At 43.5% G+C, this 17286-nt stretch overlaps 1 protein-coding gene across 1 annotated transcript in view; it reads left to right on the top strand.

The window, feature by feature from the left end:
- The window catches only part of RIOK2 (RIO kinase 2), a 146791-nt gene that overhangs the window by 59374 nt on the left and 70131 nt on the right, over positions 1-17286 (top strand). The window contains 1 exon segment of the mRNA XM_029572819.1: positions 8413-8501. Within this exon segment, the coding sequence (XP_029428679.1) occupies positions 8413-8501 (89 nt within the window).

Genomic DNA, 17286 nt, shown 5'->3' on the forward strand with positions numbered 1-17286 from the left:
TCAGGTCCTACCTAACTAAGACGTTTCTCTGTCAAACTTGGTACTTCAGAATCCTCTCATCTCACCCTTTTGCAAGGAGTGCCTCAAGGCTCCTCCCTCTCCTCCACCCTATTTAACATATACCTCCTCCCCCTCTGTCATCATCTATCTGATCTCGGTCTCAAATTCTACATCTACGCAGATGATGTCCAATTCATCATCCCTATCCGTGAATCACTAACTGCCACCCTTAGCTTCTGGGAGAAATGCCTCTCCTCTATTAACACTTTACTTACCTCCCTTCAGCTTGCCCTCAACTCTGCTAAAACTGAGCTCTTTCTCATCCATAACCACCAAACCTATAAGCTAACTCCACCTAATGACCCCTTGACCATCTCACTCACCTCACAACCCCCTGTTCAAAACCTAGGTGTCATAATTGACCCTCATTTGAGCCTAAAGAGCCACATTACCTTCGTCTTAAAAGGAGGTTTCTATAAGCTCATGGTCATAAAAAAGCTCAAGCCCCTACTCCACACTCATGATCTCAAAACAGTCATCCAAGCTACCTTATCATCTAAGCTGGATTACTGCAACTCCCTATACCTTGGCCTCCCCATCTCCATCATCAGACCCCTCCAGATACTTCAAAATGCAACAGCAAGGATAATCAGCAATGCATGCAAATCAGACCACATAACCCCCATCCTCAAAGACTTACACTGGCTTCCCACCTCGTCCCGCATCCTTTTCAAAAACCTTACCATTATACACAAAGCTATCCACAAACATAATTCCTCATGGCTCAGTGAACCACTACAACTCACACAATCCTCCCACCCCACCAGAACGAACCTTAAATGCACACTACAAGTCCCCTCACTTAAGAAAGCCCAACTTACAGCCACAAGAGACCATGCCCTCTCTATTGCTGGCCCCACTCATTGGAATGCGCTACCTCCCAATCTCCGTCTGGAGCCTTGCCCATTCAAATTTAGAAAATTGCTAAAGACCTGGCTTTTTCACCAGGCCTTCCCAGATTAATTCTGATGACTCCTGCCGCCCTGCCCCCCTCCACCCTTAGCACTGTTCCTAGCAGTTAACCCTTTGTAATCCTTTAAAACAAGTAATCTTTGTAAAACCCTATGGAATCTTGTAAAACAAGTAATCATGTAAAATTTGTATATTTGTAAATTATGTTCCATCTATAGTTACAAATTATGTTCCATTTATAGTTTTGGCAGGTTCGCTGATCCTGAGCTTCCTACCTCTTGTCTATCTGTTATCCATGTTGTCCACCTCCCCATCCCCTGTTATTTGTACTTTCCACCTTTTGTTACAATGTAAACCGATATGATATGTACTTTAATGTCGGTATAGAAAAGCTGTTAAATAAATAAATAAATAGGCTGGAATGGAAAACCAAAAAAGGCTACTCTGCATACAGTGCAAACCTAGAGAAATGTAAAGAGAAATATAGCACCCAACACAGTCCCAGGGTCTGCAATAATGCACAGAAACTAACCTGCATTATGGAACACATAACAACCCTATCTATGAAAAGGCAACACTACAAATATTAAATCAGGTCCTAAACTCTAACCTCCTATTAGGAAAACAGAACAAGCCAAACTGCTGTAGATCCCCACACAGAAATAATTGTAAAACTATATTAATAAATGTTTCAAAACAGCTGATGAACCAGAATAAGGTCAAACAATTAAAATTATTAAAAATTGTCCAAATATCAATAAAATATTTCAAAACAGCAGATACATCACATAATACTCAATAATTAAAATGGCAGTCAATCAAGAAAAAAAACTTAAAATGCCACCTTTACTTACCCTCTCCAGCAACTCTCCTACTCCTTTCCCTTGAAAGCACATACCAGGAGCAGCAGTGGCTGCTGAAGCTCTGTCCTCACAGTCCTCTTCTTTAGGGCCCACAAGTCACTCACACACACAAACACACCAATTAAACCCTACGATCATTCTCTGTCTCACACAAGGACACCAGTCACCTCCCTGCCTTGTCTTATCTCTGTCTCACTCCAGTCACCTCCCTTACCAGTCTCTGTGTCTCACACACACCCCAGTCACCTCCCTGCCTGGTCTCTCTCTCTCACACACATTCTGGCTTCTAAAAGGAATTCACTAGAAGACTTTATGAGAGTTTACATGAAGGAGATGTAATATCTGGTGTTAAGGGCAAGGCCCTAAAAGGAATTCACTAGAAGACTTTATGAGAGTTTACATGAAGGAGATGTAATATCTGGTGTTAAGGGCAAGGCCCAACATCTTTTCTTTCCCCACATAGACTGCTTGAATACATTCTACATCTCTCAAAGCCTAAAAAACAGTTTTGTTAGGGTAAAGTCTTCCATCTAGCCATTTACTGTGTTTCAGGACCTCAGAGCTAATTAAAGCCCACTTTGAGCCTCTGAACCTTTGTGGGCTCAAGTTTCTGACCTGCAAGGTCATAGTTTTTGGTGGCAGTAACTTTGGGCCAAATGATTAGTGAGCCCCATGCCATTGTAACTTATCCACCTTAGACTGAGTTTCATCATAACAGAGTGGTGCTACACACTTATTCCAAGTTCTACTTACATCAGTGTTAGATTTCTACTTTGTCCTGCTAACATTTTTCCCCAAGCCACATGTTCATAGAAGTGAACAAGTCCTATATATTTGGATTACATAATAACGTAAAATTTGCCATACTGGATCAGACCAAAGTTCCATCAAGCCCAGTATCTTGTTTCCAATAATGGCCAATCCAGGTCACGAGTACATGGCAGGATCCCAAAAGGTAAATAGATTCCATGCTGCTTATCCCAGAAATAAGTAGTGGATTTCCCCAAGTCCATCCTAATATAACGGTTTATGGACTTTTCCTCCAGTAACTTGTCCAAACCTCGTCTACCTGGAGCGCACCAAGCCCGTAAAAGATCCTCTCAACATTCTATCTTTCGACTCGCAACAGACATGGGCTTGGGAAAACTGAACAGTTTCTAATTGGATAACATATTGCCTCTCCTCATGTTATGTCCAGGTCTAACTCTAGAAGGGCATGTCAACTCATCATGCTAATGGCATGGCGACAACGGTAGCCCATCAAAAAAATGTTAGTCTCCGTTAAGGAGATTTGAAAGACTGCAATGTGGCATTTAGTCTACTCATTTATATTACAATACTATTTGGATACTGATGCCTGACGTGGCTTTAGGTTTGGTCAGTCTGTCCTCCAGAATCTTTTTGAGAGTAGACTCCAATTCTCTTCCTTCGGTGACCCATTTTATTATTTCAGGGTGTCTTCCAAGGTTAGAAAAAGAGAGGTGTTCCCAACAAAACATGTTATTCTTCCATTGTTGGTCTAGTTCTCTCCATCCTTCCTTTTTTTCTGTTGAAAATAACTCTTAGCTAGGGATTCCCATAAGTGTGATTGGACATCCTACTTGTCTTTGGGGAAAGCAAAGTTACATACCTGTAACAGATGTTCTCTGAGGGTGACGATAACCAATCACAAAAACCCTCCCTTCTCTTCAGGAGTTGTTTATATGCTTAAGCTAATATTTTAGAATGCAGACGCTCCATCCGACGACAGTTGCACAAGAATTCCCATGCATGCTTAGAAAATATTTTCCAGAAGACTCTGGGAGATGCTTCATATAGGCAAAGTCAGATGATGCCACCCACATGTATGACTGGCTATCCTGCTGTCCTCTGAGAGCAGTTGTTATAAATATGTACCTTTACTTTCAGGACCTGAATTTGACCTACTCTTCTACTATAAAGAATAGACCTCTGAGCTTATACTTCCTATACCTAAGTATGGGTCTCCAAAACACTCCTGTACCAGTTTGAGAAGTTGTGGTTACTTAGCCTACATTATTAAGCAAACTGTACAAACCCACTATTTTTCTTGTTTTCGTCACCACTTGAGCAATCTTTATTATGTCCTCCACTAATAGGATTATGGCCATATGAGAGAGCAATATAGCCAAGAAACTAAAGTTGATATTTTGAAGATTTCTCTTCAGTTAGAGTAACAAAATTGAGTTTTTCCTGTATTATCTCCTGTTTCCATAAGTTCCAGCTGAATTCCTGCAAAGTAGTGAAGGTACTTGATTATCTGATAGCCTCAGCATAATCTGTATCTGTAGTTTTATTTTTCTAATCTTTTGAACCTCATGTTTTTTAAACTTTCATTAAATCTGCAATGTAAGAGGGTTTTTTGTTTTTACTAAATAGGCCAAACCTTCTGATGTGGTTCCTTTCATGTGAATTACAGTTGGCATCTGTTAATATAGTTAAAGTTTATATAATGATCACCAGCACAAGATGTGAATGTTGGAATCTTGCTTTCACAAAAGCAGAAAATCATCAGACATAATTAAAAAGGGTTTTATGCCAGGTTTCTGAGCAGAGATGAATTGTTTAGAGCTGTGGAGTAGTGCCATCCCATCTAACATGAGATGTACTATACTAGGTCAGACCAATGATCTCTTGAGCCCAGCATCCTATTTCTGGCAGTAACCAATCCAATTTACTTGGAAATACCCAGCAGATATAGATGTGAAGAGCCATTTCATGTTGCTTGTTCCCAGAAGAAAAGGTCTACCTAGCTAATAATTAATGAACCTGTCCTCCAGAAACTTGTCCAGACATTTTCTCCACTCTAATATTAGCCTTGATCACATTCTCTGGCAACAAATTCCACAGCTTAGTTCTGCGTTGACTCAAAAAATGCTTTCATAAATTTTTGTTTTAAATCTGCTACCATTTAGTTTCATGATGTATCCCCTTAGTTCTAGTATTATTTGAAAAAGTAAATAACTGTTCCCTATTAACTTTTCATACCACTCATGATTTTGTAAACCTCTTATCATATCCCCTTCAGTTATTTAATCTCCAAGCTTCAATCTTCTTCCCTAAAGCTGTTATCCAGTCTGACAAGAAAGAAGTGAAGATGAAATAGATAATTGAAAAAATAGATCAAATTGTTTTTGAAATTTGAAACCCATAAAACCTGCTTTGTTTAGTTATTAGTATATATATATATATATATACTAATATCTTCAGTTTAAGAAGAAAAGCACTGGATCCTAGATTTGGGATATTATGAGATAACTAGTTTACAGGTCGATACTGTAAGACCGCGGGAGAGCGGACGAACGCCCGCTCTCCCGGCGCGCGCACCGGCCCCTCGCCGGTGCGGGCGATTCAGTATTTAAATGAGGTGACGCGGGAAAAACGGGGAAAAGGAGGCGCTAGGGACACTAGCGCGTCCCTAGCGCCTCCTTTTTGTCAGGAGCGGCGGCTGACAGCGGGTTTGACAGCCGACGCTCAATTTTGCCGGCGTCGGTTCTCGAGCCCGCTGACAGCCACGGGCTCGGAAACCGGACGCCGAAAAATTGAGCGTCCGGTTGTCGGCCCGACAGCCGCGGGCCAAATTCAAATTTTTTTTTTTTTTTTTTAACTTTTGGGGACCTCCGACTTAATATCACCATGATATTAAGTCTGAGGGTGCACAGAAAAGCAGTTTTTACTGCTTTTCTGTGCACTTTCCTGGCGCCGGAAGAAATTAGCGCCGACCTTTGGGTCGGCGCTAATTTCTTAGAGTAAAATGTGCGGCTTGGCTGCACATTTTACTTACTGAATCGCGCGCGCATACCTAATAGGGCCCTCAACATACATTTGCATGTTGAGGGCGCTATTAGGTGCCGCGGGTGGGCCGCGTGTTTTCCTCCCCTTACTGAATAAGGGGTAAGGGAAAACACGCGTCCAGAGCAGGCTGACAGTGCGCTCCGACGGAGCACACTTTACTGTGTCGACCTGTTAGACTTTAAAAATTGAGTAATAGTTGGTAATTCAAAAAATTATAGGACTGTATACCTCCAATATCTGGAGATGCTTATAATTTTCAAGTAAGAGGCAAGTCTTTTTTTTTTTTTTCCCCATTTGTAACAATTTATAGTATGCTGTTTTTAATAGCTTTTAATAGCAGCATACCAGCTACCTTGTGCTATAACTGCCATGTGTGCTGGAGGTGGGGGTGAGTGAGTGAGACAGAGAGAGTGAGCCAGCATGTGTGTAAGTGTTTATGAGAATGTGTATGTGTAAGTAAGAGAGAAAACGTGTGAGAGCAAGAGACTGCTCAGGAAAGTCACTGGTGTATGTGAGAGAAAGAGACTGGTCAAGGACATGACTGGTGAGAGAGAGAGAAATTGTTCAGGGAGCTGACTGGTGAGATGTGTGTGTGAGAGAGAGAGAGATTGGTCAGGGAGGCGACTGGTTGTGCGTGTGTGAGAGAAAGAGATTGGTCAGGGAGGTGACTGGTGGGTGTGTGAGATAGAAGTCATGGGCCCTAAGGAAGAAGAGTGTGAGGACAGAGCTTCAGCAGCCCTTGCTGCTTCTGGTATATGCTATTGGCCTACAAGGGAAAGGAGTAGGAGAGTTACTGGAGAGGTTAAGTAAAGGTGGCTTTTTAAGTTTATCTTTCTTGGTTGACTGCCATTTTAATTATTGGGTATTATGTGATGTGTCTGCTGTTAGAAATATTTTATTGTTTGGAGAATTTTTAGTAATTTTGAAAATTTTTAATGTTTGGATGTTATTCCATTATCAGTTGTTTTGAAACATTTATTATATTATAGTTTTAGAATTATTTATATTTCTCGAGGAATGTATAAATAGAAATGTGGAGACAAAAACTGAACTGGAAACAGCAAGAAGCCAAACTCTGTATGCAGTGCAACAACACAAAAACATTAGCTTTATGGTCATTTTACTCTGTATTTGGTGAGGATCTGTCTGTGTTCTGCGTGTGTGATCCAGTTAACGGTGTTCTGCGAGCTTGTACTTTCTGTGTAGGGTTCTATAGCAGCTTTGCTTGTTCTGTTTTCCTAATAGGAGGTGTATTGGTGTTTAGGGCCTGGTGTAAATTTTGCAGTGCTGCCTTTTCATAGGTAGGGTTGTTACTGTTTGAATTCCATAATGCAGGTGTAACTTTGTGAGCATTAGTTTATGTACATTATTGCAGATCCTGGAAGTCTGTTAGGTGCTATATTTCTGTTTTGCACAGTATGCAGAGTGGCTTTTTTGGGTTTCCATTCCAGTTTCTGCTTCCATATTTGTAATTTGTGGTCTTTCTGTATTTGGTGAAGGTCAATTCTATGTATGTGACCGAGGTGAAGTATTTTACTAGCATGTAGGCATTTGTATCAATATTATTTGTTGTGTTTTCTCAATAGAACATGCATTGGTGGTAAATTACTGTTTTTTCATAAGGAGGGCTATTGCACCTGGAAAGCGAGAGTGTTTATGTTGCTGTTACTGAGATGACACCCGAAATATCTTTTTGTATGGTAAATTGAACGGGGAATGTCCTAGTTCTGTTCTGTAGCCATTGTTGGGGGGTCAGGGTGGATCCTGTAGATGCAGAATATATGTTTACATTTAGCCCCGTGTCGATCATGTGTTCAGTGTGTCACGCATGTGAGAACCATCTGTCAGGTGTGTCCTGACAGAAAAAAGGTTAAGAACCACTGCTCTCGCGGCACCCTGTCAATGGAATCGTATTCCTTTAGACTTAAGATCTTTGGAAGATGTCAAGAAATTTAAAACATCTTATAAAGAATTTCTGCTTACCCGTGCATTTAATGTGTAAAACACGATGTGAAGATGCATGATATATAATAGCAGATGTATCAGCAATTTGGATTCATTTACTTATCTTGAGTTTTATTATGATGTTTACGTTTACCGTTATGACTTATTATTATGGAATTTTTATTTGTCTTTTGGTATTTTGATATTTAGTTTCTGTGAAACTATGTGTTTGTTATGATTCAATTTTATGTATGTATTTATGTACATCGCCTAGGCCTTTTTAGTGTTAGGTGATTAATACATTTTATTAAATGAAATGACAAAATGATATGTAGCCAGTGATCTCTTGGGCTCCTTGCAATCTACTCTTGTCGACTTACATTTCTTACCTCTTCTAGTTATTTATAATCATTAGTTTTTATTGTAATTATCTAGATCAGGGGTGGGCAATTCCGGTCCTCGAGGGCCGCAGACCAGTCAGGTTTTCAAGATAAACCTAATGAATATGCATGAGAGGTTTGCATGCACTCTCTGCCTCAGTTGTATACAGATCTGTTTCATGCATATTCATTAGGGATATCCTGAAAACCTGACTGGTTTGCTGTCCTCTGGGAACAGAATTGCCCACCCCGATCTAGATGGTTCTTTTGGTAATAAAACCATTATCTTTTGCCATACGTTATATTCTTAAATTGAAACATATGTTTCTGTACTATTTCAGGAAAGGGTCATTAGAAAAGAATAATGAAAACTGATGTGCTGTGTTCTTTTGCCAACCTCTGATGTGCTATGTTCCTTTGCCAACCACTTTATGTTGCAGGCTTTGTATGAGAGAGGATTCCCTGTTCCAAAGCCATCTGACTACAATAGACATGCAGTAGTTATGGAGCTCCTTAATGGTTACCCTTTGTAAGTACTGAAGATATCCTGCACCAGTAAAGTATGAATTTTAAAGGGAAGAGTCCTACCTGGGGGTTTCAACTTTAAAGGAAACTGTCGTCTGAAGTGTTATGTTAGTTATTGGAATCAGTATGCAGCCAAACGAAGAATATTTTTTGTTTTCACGATCTAATGTTCAGTTCTGTAATACAACAAAACAGACACAGAGATTTTCTTGTAATATACATTCTTTCATATGGTAATGTAAGTCCATTGAAGTAGCATAATCTTATTCTCAACCTCATTGCACATTTTATGTATATTTACAGATCAAGAGGAGCAACATAATCAAATGTTAAGACTGTTGTTCAAATATTTATTTACTTAAAATTTTCTATTGCCTTCAGAACATCTTTGGTCAAGTATTTCTGTTTGTCGGTTTTGATAATGTAGATATATTGCAAAATTACAATGTGCTTGAAAGTTCAATACTTTAGAAACATGCATGTAGCCACCACTGAGGAATAACATAGCACATTTCTCACATCCAATCTACATAGGAGCTTCCAAAAGGAAAGGTAAAGAATATTGTTTGACCCAACTATAGTTTGGTAAAATGAGTCAAATGAAGAGTCTGAAATAACTTTCACAAGACATCCATTCTGTGGCACTAAGAATCATGAATTTGTGTCCCTGGATATTTCTAGTCCAGTACTCAAATGCTGTAGCTTATTTCCTCCCTATCACACTAATCATCTTCAAGTGATCACTAGTCATGGTATTCGCTGAGGACAAGCAGGATGATAGTCCTCACACATGGGTGACACCACGCGTCAATGTGGGGTCCCTGTCTAGTCTCTTTCCATGGAGCTGTAAGCCTCACACTGTGAGTGAGTGCACTCTGGGTTTTTTTGGCCTTGTGGAAAACTGTTTTTCTCACAGTTTTTACAGTTTTTCCTATTCATTCCATCGCTGGGTCACTCTCGGTGCCATCCCATAGCGTCTCCTAGTCAGGATTGTTCAGTGATTCGGGTAAGTTTCCTTTCGTATTCAATGCCCGTGGCAGTGGTGCATCAGTGCCCACTGGCCATGGCACCCTGCCGTCATTGCCTTCGGTTTGTGCCCCTTTTGTTTTGTCTGTCAAAGCCACCTCTGTTTTTTGGCGATGCCCCTAGCGCCCAAGGACCATGTCCATCACATATCCTCATGAGATGTGTGTCCTCTGCTTGGGGGCATCGCATGATGTCCAGGGTTTCCGCTTATGCCCCCAGATGACTCCAAAGGAGTATCGGCTTCAACTTGACAAGATGGAGCAGCTCTTTAGATCAAAGAACTCCGAGCCATCGGCATCAAAGGACCAAGGAGCTGCACTGACGGACACAAATACATCGACATCGGCTGGACCGTCAGTTCTGTCAATGCCGCCAGCGGATAGGGTTGCCAGAGACAGACTATCGTACATCTACAGGCCGATGACTTTGGGCTCTTTGTCATCGGCTTTGGCACTGAGGAAAGACCAGGCTGAGCATCCAGGGAAGCTGAAGAAGCATCCAGTGCTGGGCATAGCTATGCACTGGTTTTTGCTGCAATGCCCTCGAAGCAACCCCCGCAGCAAGAAGTGCCAATCCTCCATCAGTGCCGGGGATCCGCAATGGTCTCCACCAGTCCTGATGCCAGTCACCAATCCACCTTGAGGGTCCGCGAAAGAACTGGCCACCCCTTCTTCCAGTTGGCATTGGCAGCGTTCGAGGAGGAGCTGGAGCGCGAGTCCAGCTAGTGGTGGACCGGGCGATGCAGGGCTTCAGTCTTGTGGCAGCATTGCACCGGACCCAGTGCTGCCCATTCTTGTACCACTTCAGGAGAAACCCAATGTTCTCATTTGCACCTTATCAATCCAGCTGGTTCTGGTTCCCAGGACAGTATCGGTGCCCAGCAGGGCACCGAGGCCTCCCCCCTACTGATATGGTGGTCGTTGCCAGTCCCTTCAAGGAGGAAGCTCCACAGAGGCCTGCTGCCCCCCAACCAGTTCTACTGGTGCCTACATCTCTGGACGAAGGCTGAGCACCTAGGGACCCATCCCCTGTTGCTTACAGTGAGGATAAGGAAACCTGTGACCCCTTAGGGGGATGACACTTTGCAGTCTTCCTCCAAAGCTGCTGGGTTCATCCTTAAGAACCTTCTCCAGAGGAGTGAAGGATTTCTCTGCCTGAGAACTTAATCTTCACAGGTTTTGTGAGGGTGAAGGTGGAAGCCATTCAGTTTGTTATTGTCGGAGGAGGATGCCAGTTCATGGAGCCTCCTAAGGAGATTGTGGCTGTCCTGATACACGAGATCCTTAAGCAGTTGCTGCTGAAGATAGGGGAACAACCCCTCACATTGCCTCCTGTTAATAAGAAGGCAGACAGGGTCTACCTCATTCAGAAGGCTGCTGGGTTTGATAAGCATCAGCTGCCCCACCGAATCTGCCTTCAAGAAGGCAAGCGCTCTCGGACTCATGCCTCAGCACCCCAAGGGAGCGATGAATGCTCTTGGAAGGAAGGTGTTTCAAGGCACAATGTTCATTGCCCTCATTGCTTCCTACCAGCTCCACATGAGCCAGTACTCACAGGACATCTGGAAGCAAGCGCAAGAAGTGGATAAGCAGCTGCCTCAACGGCAGCAGGACACCCTCATGTCACTGGTGCATAAGGGCGTGGAGTGTGGAAAACCTGAGGTCCGTGCGACCTATGATGTTTTCGAGACAGCATCGAGAGTTTCTGCAGCGGAAATCAGTGCCTGCAGAGTCATTGCTGTAGACCTAGGATTTTCGACCAGAGATACAAGAATGACTCACTGATGTGCCATGTACTGGAGATAATCTCTTTAGAGATAGGATGAGGGATGCTGTAGCCCAACTCTGGGACCACCATGAAATCCTCCAACAACACTCTGCCAGTACTCAGACCTGTTCTCCTCTGCTAGGAGGCTGGTGAGACCGGGGCCAAGAAAGTTTTTCTTTCAACAAAGGAGGTACTATCCTCCTTCCCCTCGCTCCTGTCAACACCATCAGGGCTGCTGCAGCCGACCTAGGCAGCAGAAAGTCCCCAAGCCCACAGCTGGCTCCTCAGTTAAATCTGGGGATTGGGTTTTGACTGGGTTGTAGAGAGCATACGCCAATTGCCTGAACCCGGAATGATGGGGGAAGGCTGTGGTTGCTTGCAACCAGTGGCTCAGTATAACCTCGGATCAGTGGCTTCTGTCCATCGTCCATCAGGGGTACCAATTGAACTTATTGGGTGTCTCGTTAAATTGCCCTCCCTGCCCATTTTGGGGGCCGGTAGTGCATCAGTTAGTTCTATTTTTGAAGCTCTCCTCCTCCTTAACAACCAGAGCGGTTGAGCCCATATCACCAGGGCAAAGAGGGTGGGAATTCTACTCCAGGTACTTCCTGATTCCAAAGAGAACAGGAGGACTCTGATCCATGCTAGACCTAAGGACCTTGAACAAGTTTTTAAGAAAAGAAAAGTTCAAGATGGTTTCCCTGGGCACCTTGATCCCCCTTTTGCAAAAAGAGGACTGGCCATGTTCCCTCGACCTAAAGGATGCATACACTCATCAAGATCTTCCCCAGTCACAGGAAGTATCTCTGATTTGTCATGGGAAAACAGCACTTCCAGTAATGGGTGTTGCCGTTTGGGCTCGCATCTGCACCACAGGTCTTCACAAAATGCCTGGCCGTGGACGATTTGACTGGTCAAGAGCACATCTCAGGTAGGGGCTACTACGTCCATGCACTTGACCAACCGGGAATTTATTAGGGTTCATTTTCGACTTTGGTTCCACTTCACTTCAGTTGGACGTGAATAGGAACCCTGCTAGACACAGCTCAGACTAAGGCCTTCCTCCCTCATCAGAGGGCAGGCACCCTGACGACCATCATATCAGAGATCCAACAGAGCCAGCAGGTGTCAGCCTGGCACATGTTGAGGTTGTTGGGCCATGTGGTCGCAACTGTCCATGTCACTGCCTTAGGGGCAGATTTTAAAACATACGTGCATGGCCTACATTTGTGCGCGCTACCCGGCGCACACAAATGTATGCCCGATTTTATAGCAGTCGCACGCATGTTATAAAATCAGGGGTTGGCGCGTACAAGAGGGTGCACACTAGTTCAACTTGCATGCGCCGAACCCTCGGGGAGACCAGCTGGCTTTCCTCATCTCTCACACACACACACACTCACTCTCACTCACTCACTCACTCACACTCACACACACACACCCTCACACACACACCCTGTACCTGTACCTTTGTTGTGGAAGTTACGCCTGCCGGCCGAGTGCTAGCACACAATCTCCCAGCCCAGCGGACGTATGGATGTCTCTGGCCTCGCCCCCGGACCGCCCATTTGCCCAATAGCGTTTGCACATGTAGAGCCCAGTGGACCCTGAGGTCGTGGCACCAGGCCACTCAGAGCCTCCAGGACTGCATCCAAGTCACCCCATCTCTCCAGGACTTATTGTCCTGGTGGAGGATACCTTCAAATCTGGAACAGGGAATATAGTTTTGAAGTCTCCCTACCCAAGTTGTCTTAACCATGGATGCTCCCACTCTGGGGTGGGGAGCTCATGTAGATAGGCTCACCACTCTGGGTCTCTGTCTGCCCAGGAACACTCTTGTCCAATCAAATTCCTGGAGATTTGAACAATCAGGTATGCGCTATGACATTCAGAGATTAGCTGTCCAACAAAGTTGTCCTGGTCCATACAGTCACCCAAGTAGCTATGTGGTATGTCAACAAGCAGGGAGGCACGGGGTCATACCTCTTGTGTCAGGAAGTGGTCCAGCTCTGGCCATGGGCCCTGTCCCACAGGATGATGCTCACAGCCATGTACCTGCCCGGGACGGAGAATGTGGTAGCGGACAGCTGAGTTGAGCCTTCATACCTCACGAGTGGTCCCTAGACCAGGGGTAGTGAATTGAATATTCTGCCTCTAGAGGAGCCTGGACATAGATCTGTTCACATCACCCTGCAACAGGAAGGTGCCTCTGTTCTGCTTCCTGTACAGGTCAGACTGCAAGCCATCCTTGGATGCCCTTTCACGTCATTGGGGCAAGGGTCTTCTGTATGCATATCCTCCGATTCCCTTAGTGGCAAAGACTCTTGAAGCTTTACAAGGGCAAGGAGACTGTGATCCTCATATTCCCTCATTGGCCGAGTCAAGTCTGGTTTCCACTCCTTCAGGAGATGGACATCCGGAGGTCAATCAGTCTGGAGACTTCCCCAGATCTCATCATGCAAGATCAAGGCAGTCTGCGGCTTCCCAACTTTCAGGCCCTGTCACAGCCTGGTTGTTGAGAGGTTAATCCTGCAGCCGCTTGATCTTTCAGAGAATGTGTCTCGGGTCCTGATGTCTTCTAGAAAGCCTTCCACTATAAAGTCCTATGGACTGAAATGTAGGAGGTTTTGTGTGTGATGTGAGTAGATGGCCCTAGATCTGTTCTTCCACCCCACACAATAACTGCTGGACTACCTCCTACACCTATCTGAGTCTGGCTTAAAGGCAAACTCCATTAGAATTCATTTCAGTGCAGTTGGCTCATACCACCAAGGTGTACATGGTACGCCCATCTCTGTACAGCCTATAGTTGTATGCTTCATGCGGAGCCTGCTTCAATTGAAACATCCCCTAAACTCTCCCACCATGTCTTGGGACCTCAACATGGTGTTAGCTTAGCTCATGAAAGCTCCTCTAGAGCCGCTGCACACCTGTGACTTGAAGTGACTGACCTGGAAGGTCATATTTTTGATGGCGGTCACTTCAGCGCACAGGGTCAGCGAGCTCCAGACCTTAGTGATTTATCCACCTTATACTACGTTTTATCATGACAGGGTGCTATTGCTTACGCTCCCTAAATTCCTGCCTGAGGTGGTGATGGTATTCTATGTTAACCAGTCAGTCCTCCTGCCAACATTCTTTCCCAGGCCCCATTCCCACCAAGGTAAACAAGCACTGCACAGTTTGGACTGCAAGCGAGACTTAGCATTCTAACTGGAGCGGACAGAAGCCCATAGACAGTCCACCCAACTTTTTATTTCATTTGACAAGAATAGGTTGGGCATTGCCATTGCCAAACAGACTCTTTCCTTCTGTTATGCCCAGGTGGGACTGCACCTTTGGGGTCTTTATATAGTGAGCTTTATATGATCAAGCTCATTCTGTCCATAGGTTCAGTCAGTCTGTCCTTCAGAACCTGTTTGAGGTATAGAACCCAACTCTCCTGCCTAGTGGCCCGTTTTGGGTTCAGACTGTCTCCCCCTCTGTTATCAACAGCACCGGTGTTGTGTCCGTTGGCACCTAGTTGAGTGACTGTTGGTCCCCTTTTGTCTTGGAGCAGCCTGTAGCTAGGGATTCACCCTCAGAAAAAGCAGAATTGCTTACCTGTAACTGGTGTTCTCAGAGGACAGCAGGATGTTAGTCCTCATGATACCCGCCTGCCACCACACGGAGTTGAGTTTCTACTATTTTTTATTTTAATCATAATTCTATATTACAAGACTGGAGAGGGACTCTGCATGGGCACGTGGTATAGGGCATGCTGGGCATGCTCAGTATGCCTAGTCAAAGTTCTAGAAACAGATATGTTTTCCGCATCAGGGCTCCATCTGTCAACCATGAGCGAGGACTAACCTCCTGTTGATCTGAGAGAACACCTGTTACAGGTAAGCAACTCTGCTTTACTTTCCAGTGCCGTTTTCTATATTGATGCTATGCCACTACTTTCTCCTTGAGACTAAATGCATAATATCCCAAGTCTGTCTGTTCCTTTTTAAATAGGCATGAATCCATAGTTTCTGGCCTTAAGCTGACATTTAATGGGTGACCACATACATGCACATCTATTATTGAATAGCATATGAGTATATAAACTGGGGTTTTAAACGAGTTTTTAAAATCCACCCCTCCCCCTGCCCCCAGTTTCACCACCTTAACCTTTCTGGCTAAATAGTTACCTGGTTAAAAACTTAGCCAGATAAATCAGGGCATTCCAAGGGTGGAGCAGTGTTATCCAGCTAAGTTAGCCAGATAACTCTGCCTGCCTCAGAGTAGTACTAAAATTATCCAGATTCAGGTGGAATAGAGGTTTTGGGTGGGTGGGGTCAGGAGGGGGCTTGGTACCTTTGAATTAAATATCATGGAGGGGGAGCTGGCCTCAGGTCACTATGGCCCGCATCGTTTTATTGGGGGGGAGGGGGCTTTTATTCATTATTTATTTATTTATTTATTTATTTATTTTTATTATACCGAGTTTCATGATATGAATCACATCAACCCGGTTTACAATTAACAATGTGAATAACTGCAGAGAGTAACATGGTAGAAACATTTCCCAATTCGACATCAAATATAATAAGAAACTTAAATAAAAACATTGTAACAATATTTAGGATGTGAGGAAGTTACAAAAAACAAGGAAAAATAACTAGGATCTGAAAGGGGAGGAAATTAAAGAAAGAATATTAACATTTTAGCCAACTGTATCAATTAATAAATATGTATAAAATTATAAAATATAGATGGGTAGGAAAGATTGACCAAATATGAATTGTAGTGAAGTATAATATGTTGTTGTCACTGCGTGTGAAGTTAGTGGGTTTTTGTTACAGTTCACTAACTTTTGTGTTTATGCTGATGGGTGGAGAATTTAATCCAGATCTGGGAATGCTTTTTTAAAAAGCCAAGTTTTTAGTCTTTTCCTAAAAGTTAGAGCGCATGGTTCTTGTCTTAAGTCCGGGGGGATGGAGTTCCAAAGGATTGGACCTGCAGATGAGAGAGCTCTTGAACTGTAGGATTTGTGGTGGTAGGTTTTGGCATGTGGAACCTGTAGTGATTCTTTGTAGTGTTCCCTGATGGGTCTGGCAGATGTGTTTTTTTTAAAAGGGATTTGTAGGTCGAGTTGAGTGTGTTGATGGATGTTTTTGTAGATAATCATGATGGTTTTGTACATAATTCTGAAGTGGATCGGTAACCAATGAAGGTCTTTGAGGATGGGGGAGATGTGGTCAATTCTCCTGGAGTTTGTGAGGATTCTGGCTGCAGTGTTCTGTACCATTTGTAGAGGTTTGGTGTAGGAAGCTGGGAGGCCTAGTAGTAAAGAATTGCAATAATCTAGTTTGGAGAAGATTATTGCTTGTAGGATTGATCTAAAGTCATGCGCGTGGAAAAGTGGCTTTATTCTTTTCAGAATATGTAATTTGTGGAAGCAGTCTTTGGTAGTTTTGTTAATGAATGGTTTGAGGCTAAGACGGTTGTCTAAGATGGCTCCTAGATCTCTTACATGTGTGGTTTGTAGAATGGTTGGAGGCTTTGAAAGTGTGTTGTTGTTTTCAGGTGCTATAAGGAGATATTCCGTTTTCGACGCATTAAGGATTAGGTTAAGGCTGTTAAGGAGGTGTTTGATTTCTAATAGGCAACTATCCCAGTATTCCATTGTTATCTTGATAGATTCTTTTATAGGGATCACAATCTGTACGTCGTCAGCGAAGAGGAAGTGTTTCAGTTTTAATTTTGTTAATAGTTGACAAAGAGGTAGCAGGTATACATTGAATAGAGTGGGTGAAAGGGATGAACCTTGTGGCACCCCTCTGGTGGAGGGGTGATATTGTGATTCTGTATTATGAATTTTAACCCTATATCCTCTGTTTTCCAGGAAGGTTTTGAACCATGTTAGTGAAGTATCTGTAACTCCGATATTAGCTAGTTGTTTTAGAAGGAAGTGATGGTTGACGGTGTCAAAGGCCGCCGAGAAGTCGAGGAGGATTAGTAAAAATGCT

Source organism: Rhinatrema bivittatum, chromosome 1 (assembly GCF_901001135.1).
Source record: "Rhinatrema bivittatum chromosome 1, aRhiBiv1.1, whole genome shotgun sequence".
Lineage (NCBI taxonomy): Eukaryota > Metazoa > Chordata > Amphibia > Gymnophiona > Rhinatrematidae > Rhinatrema > Rhinatrema bivittatum.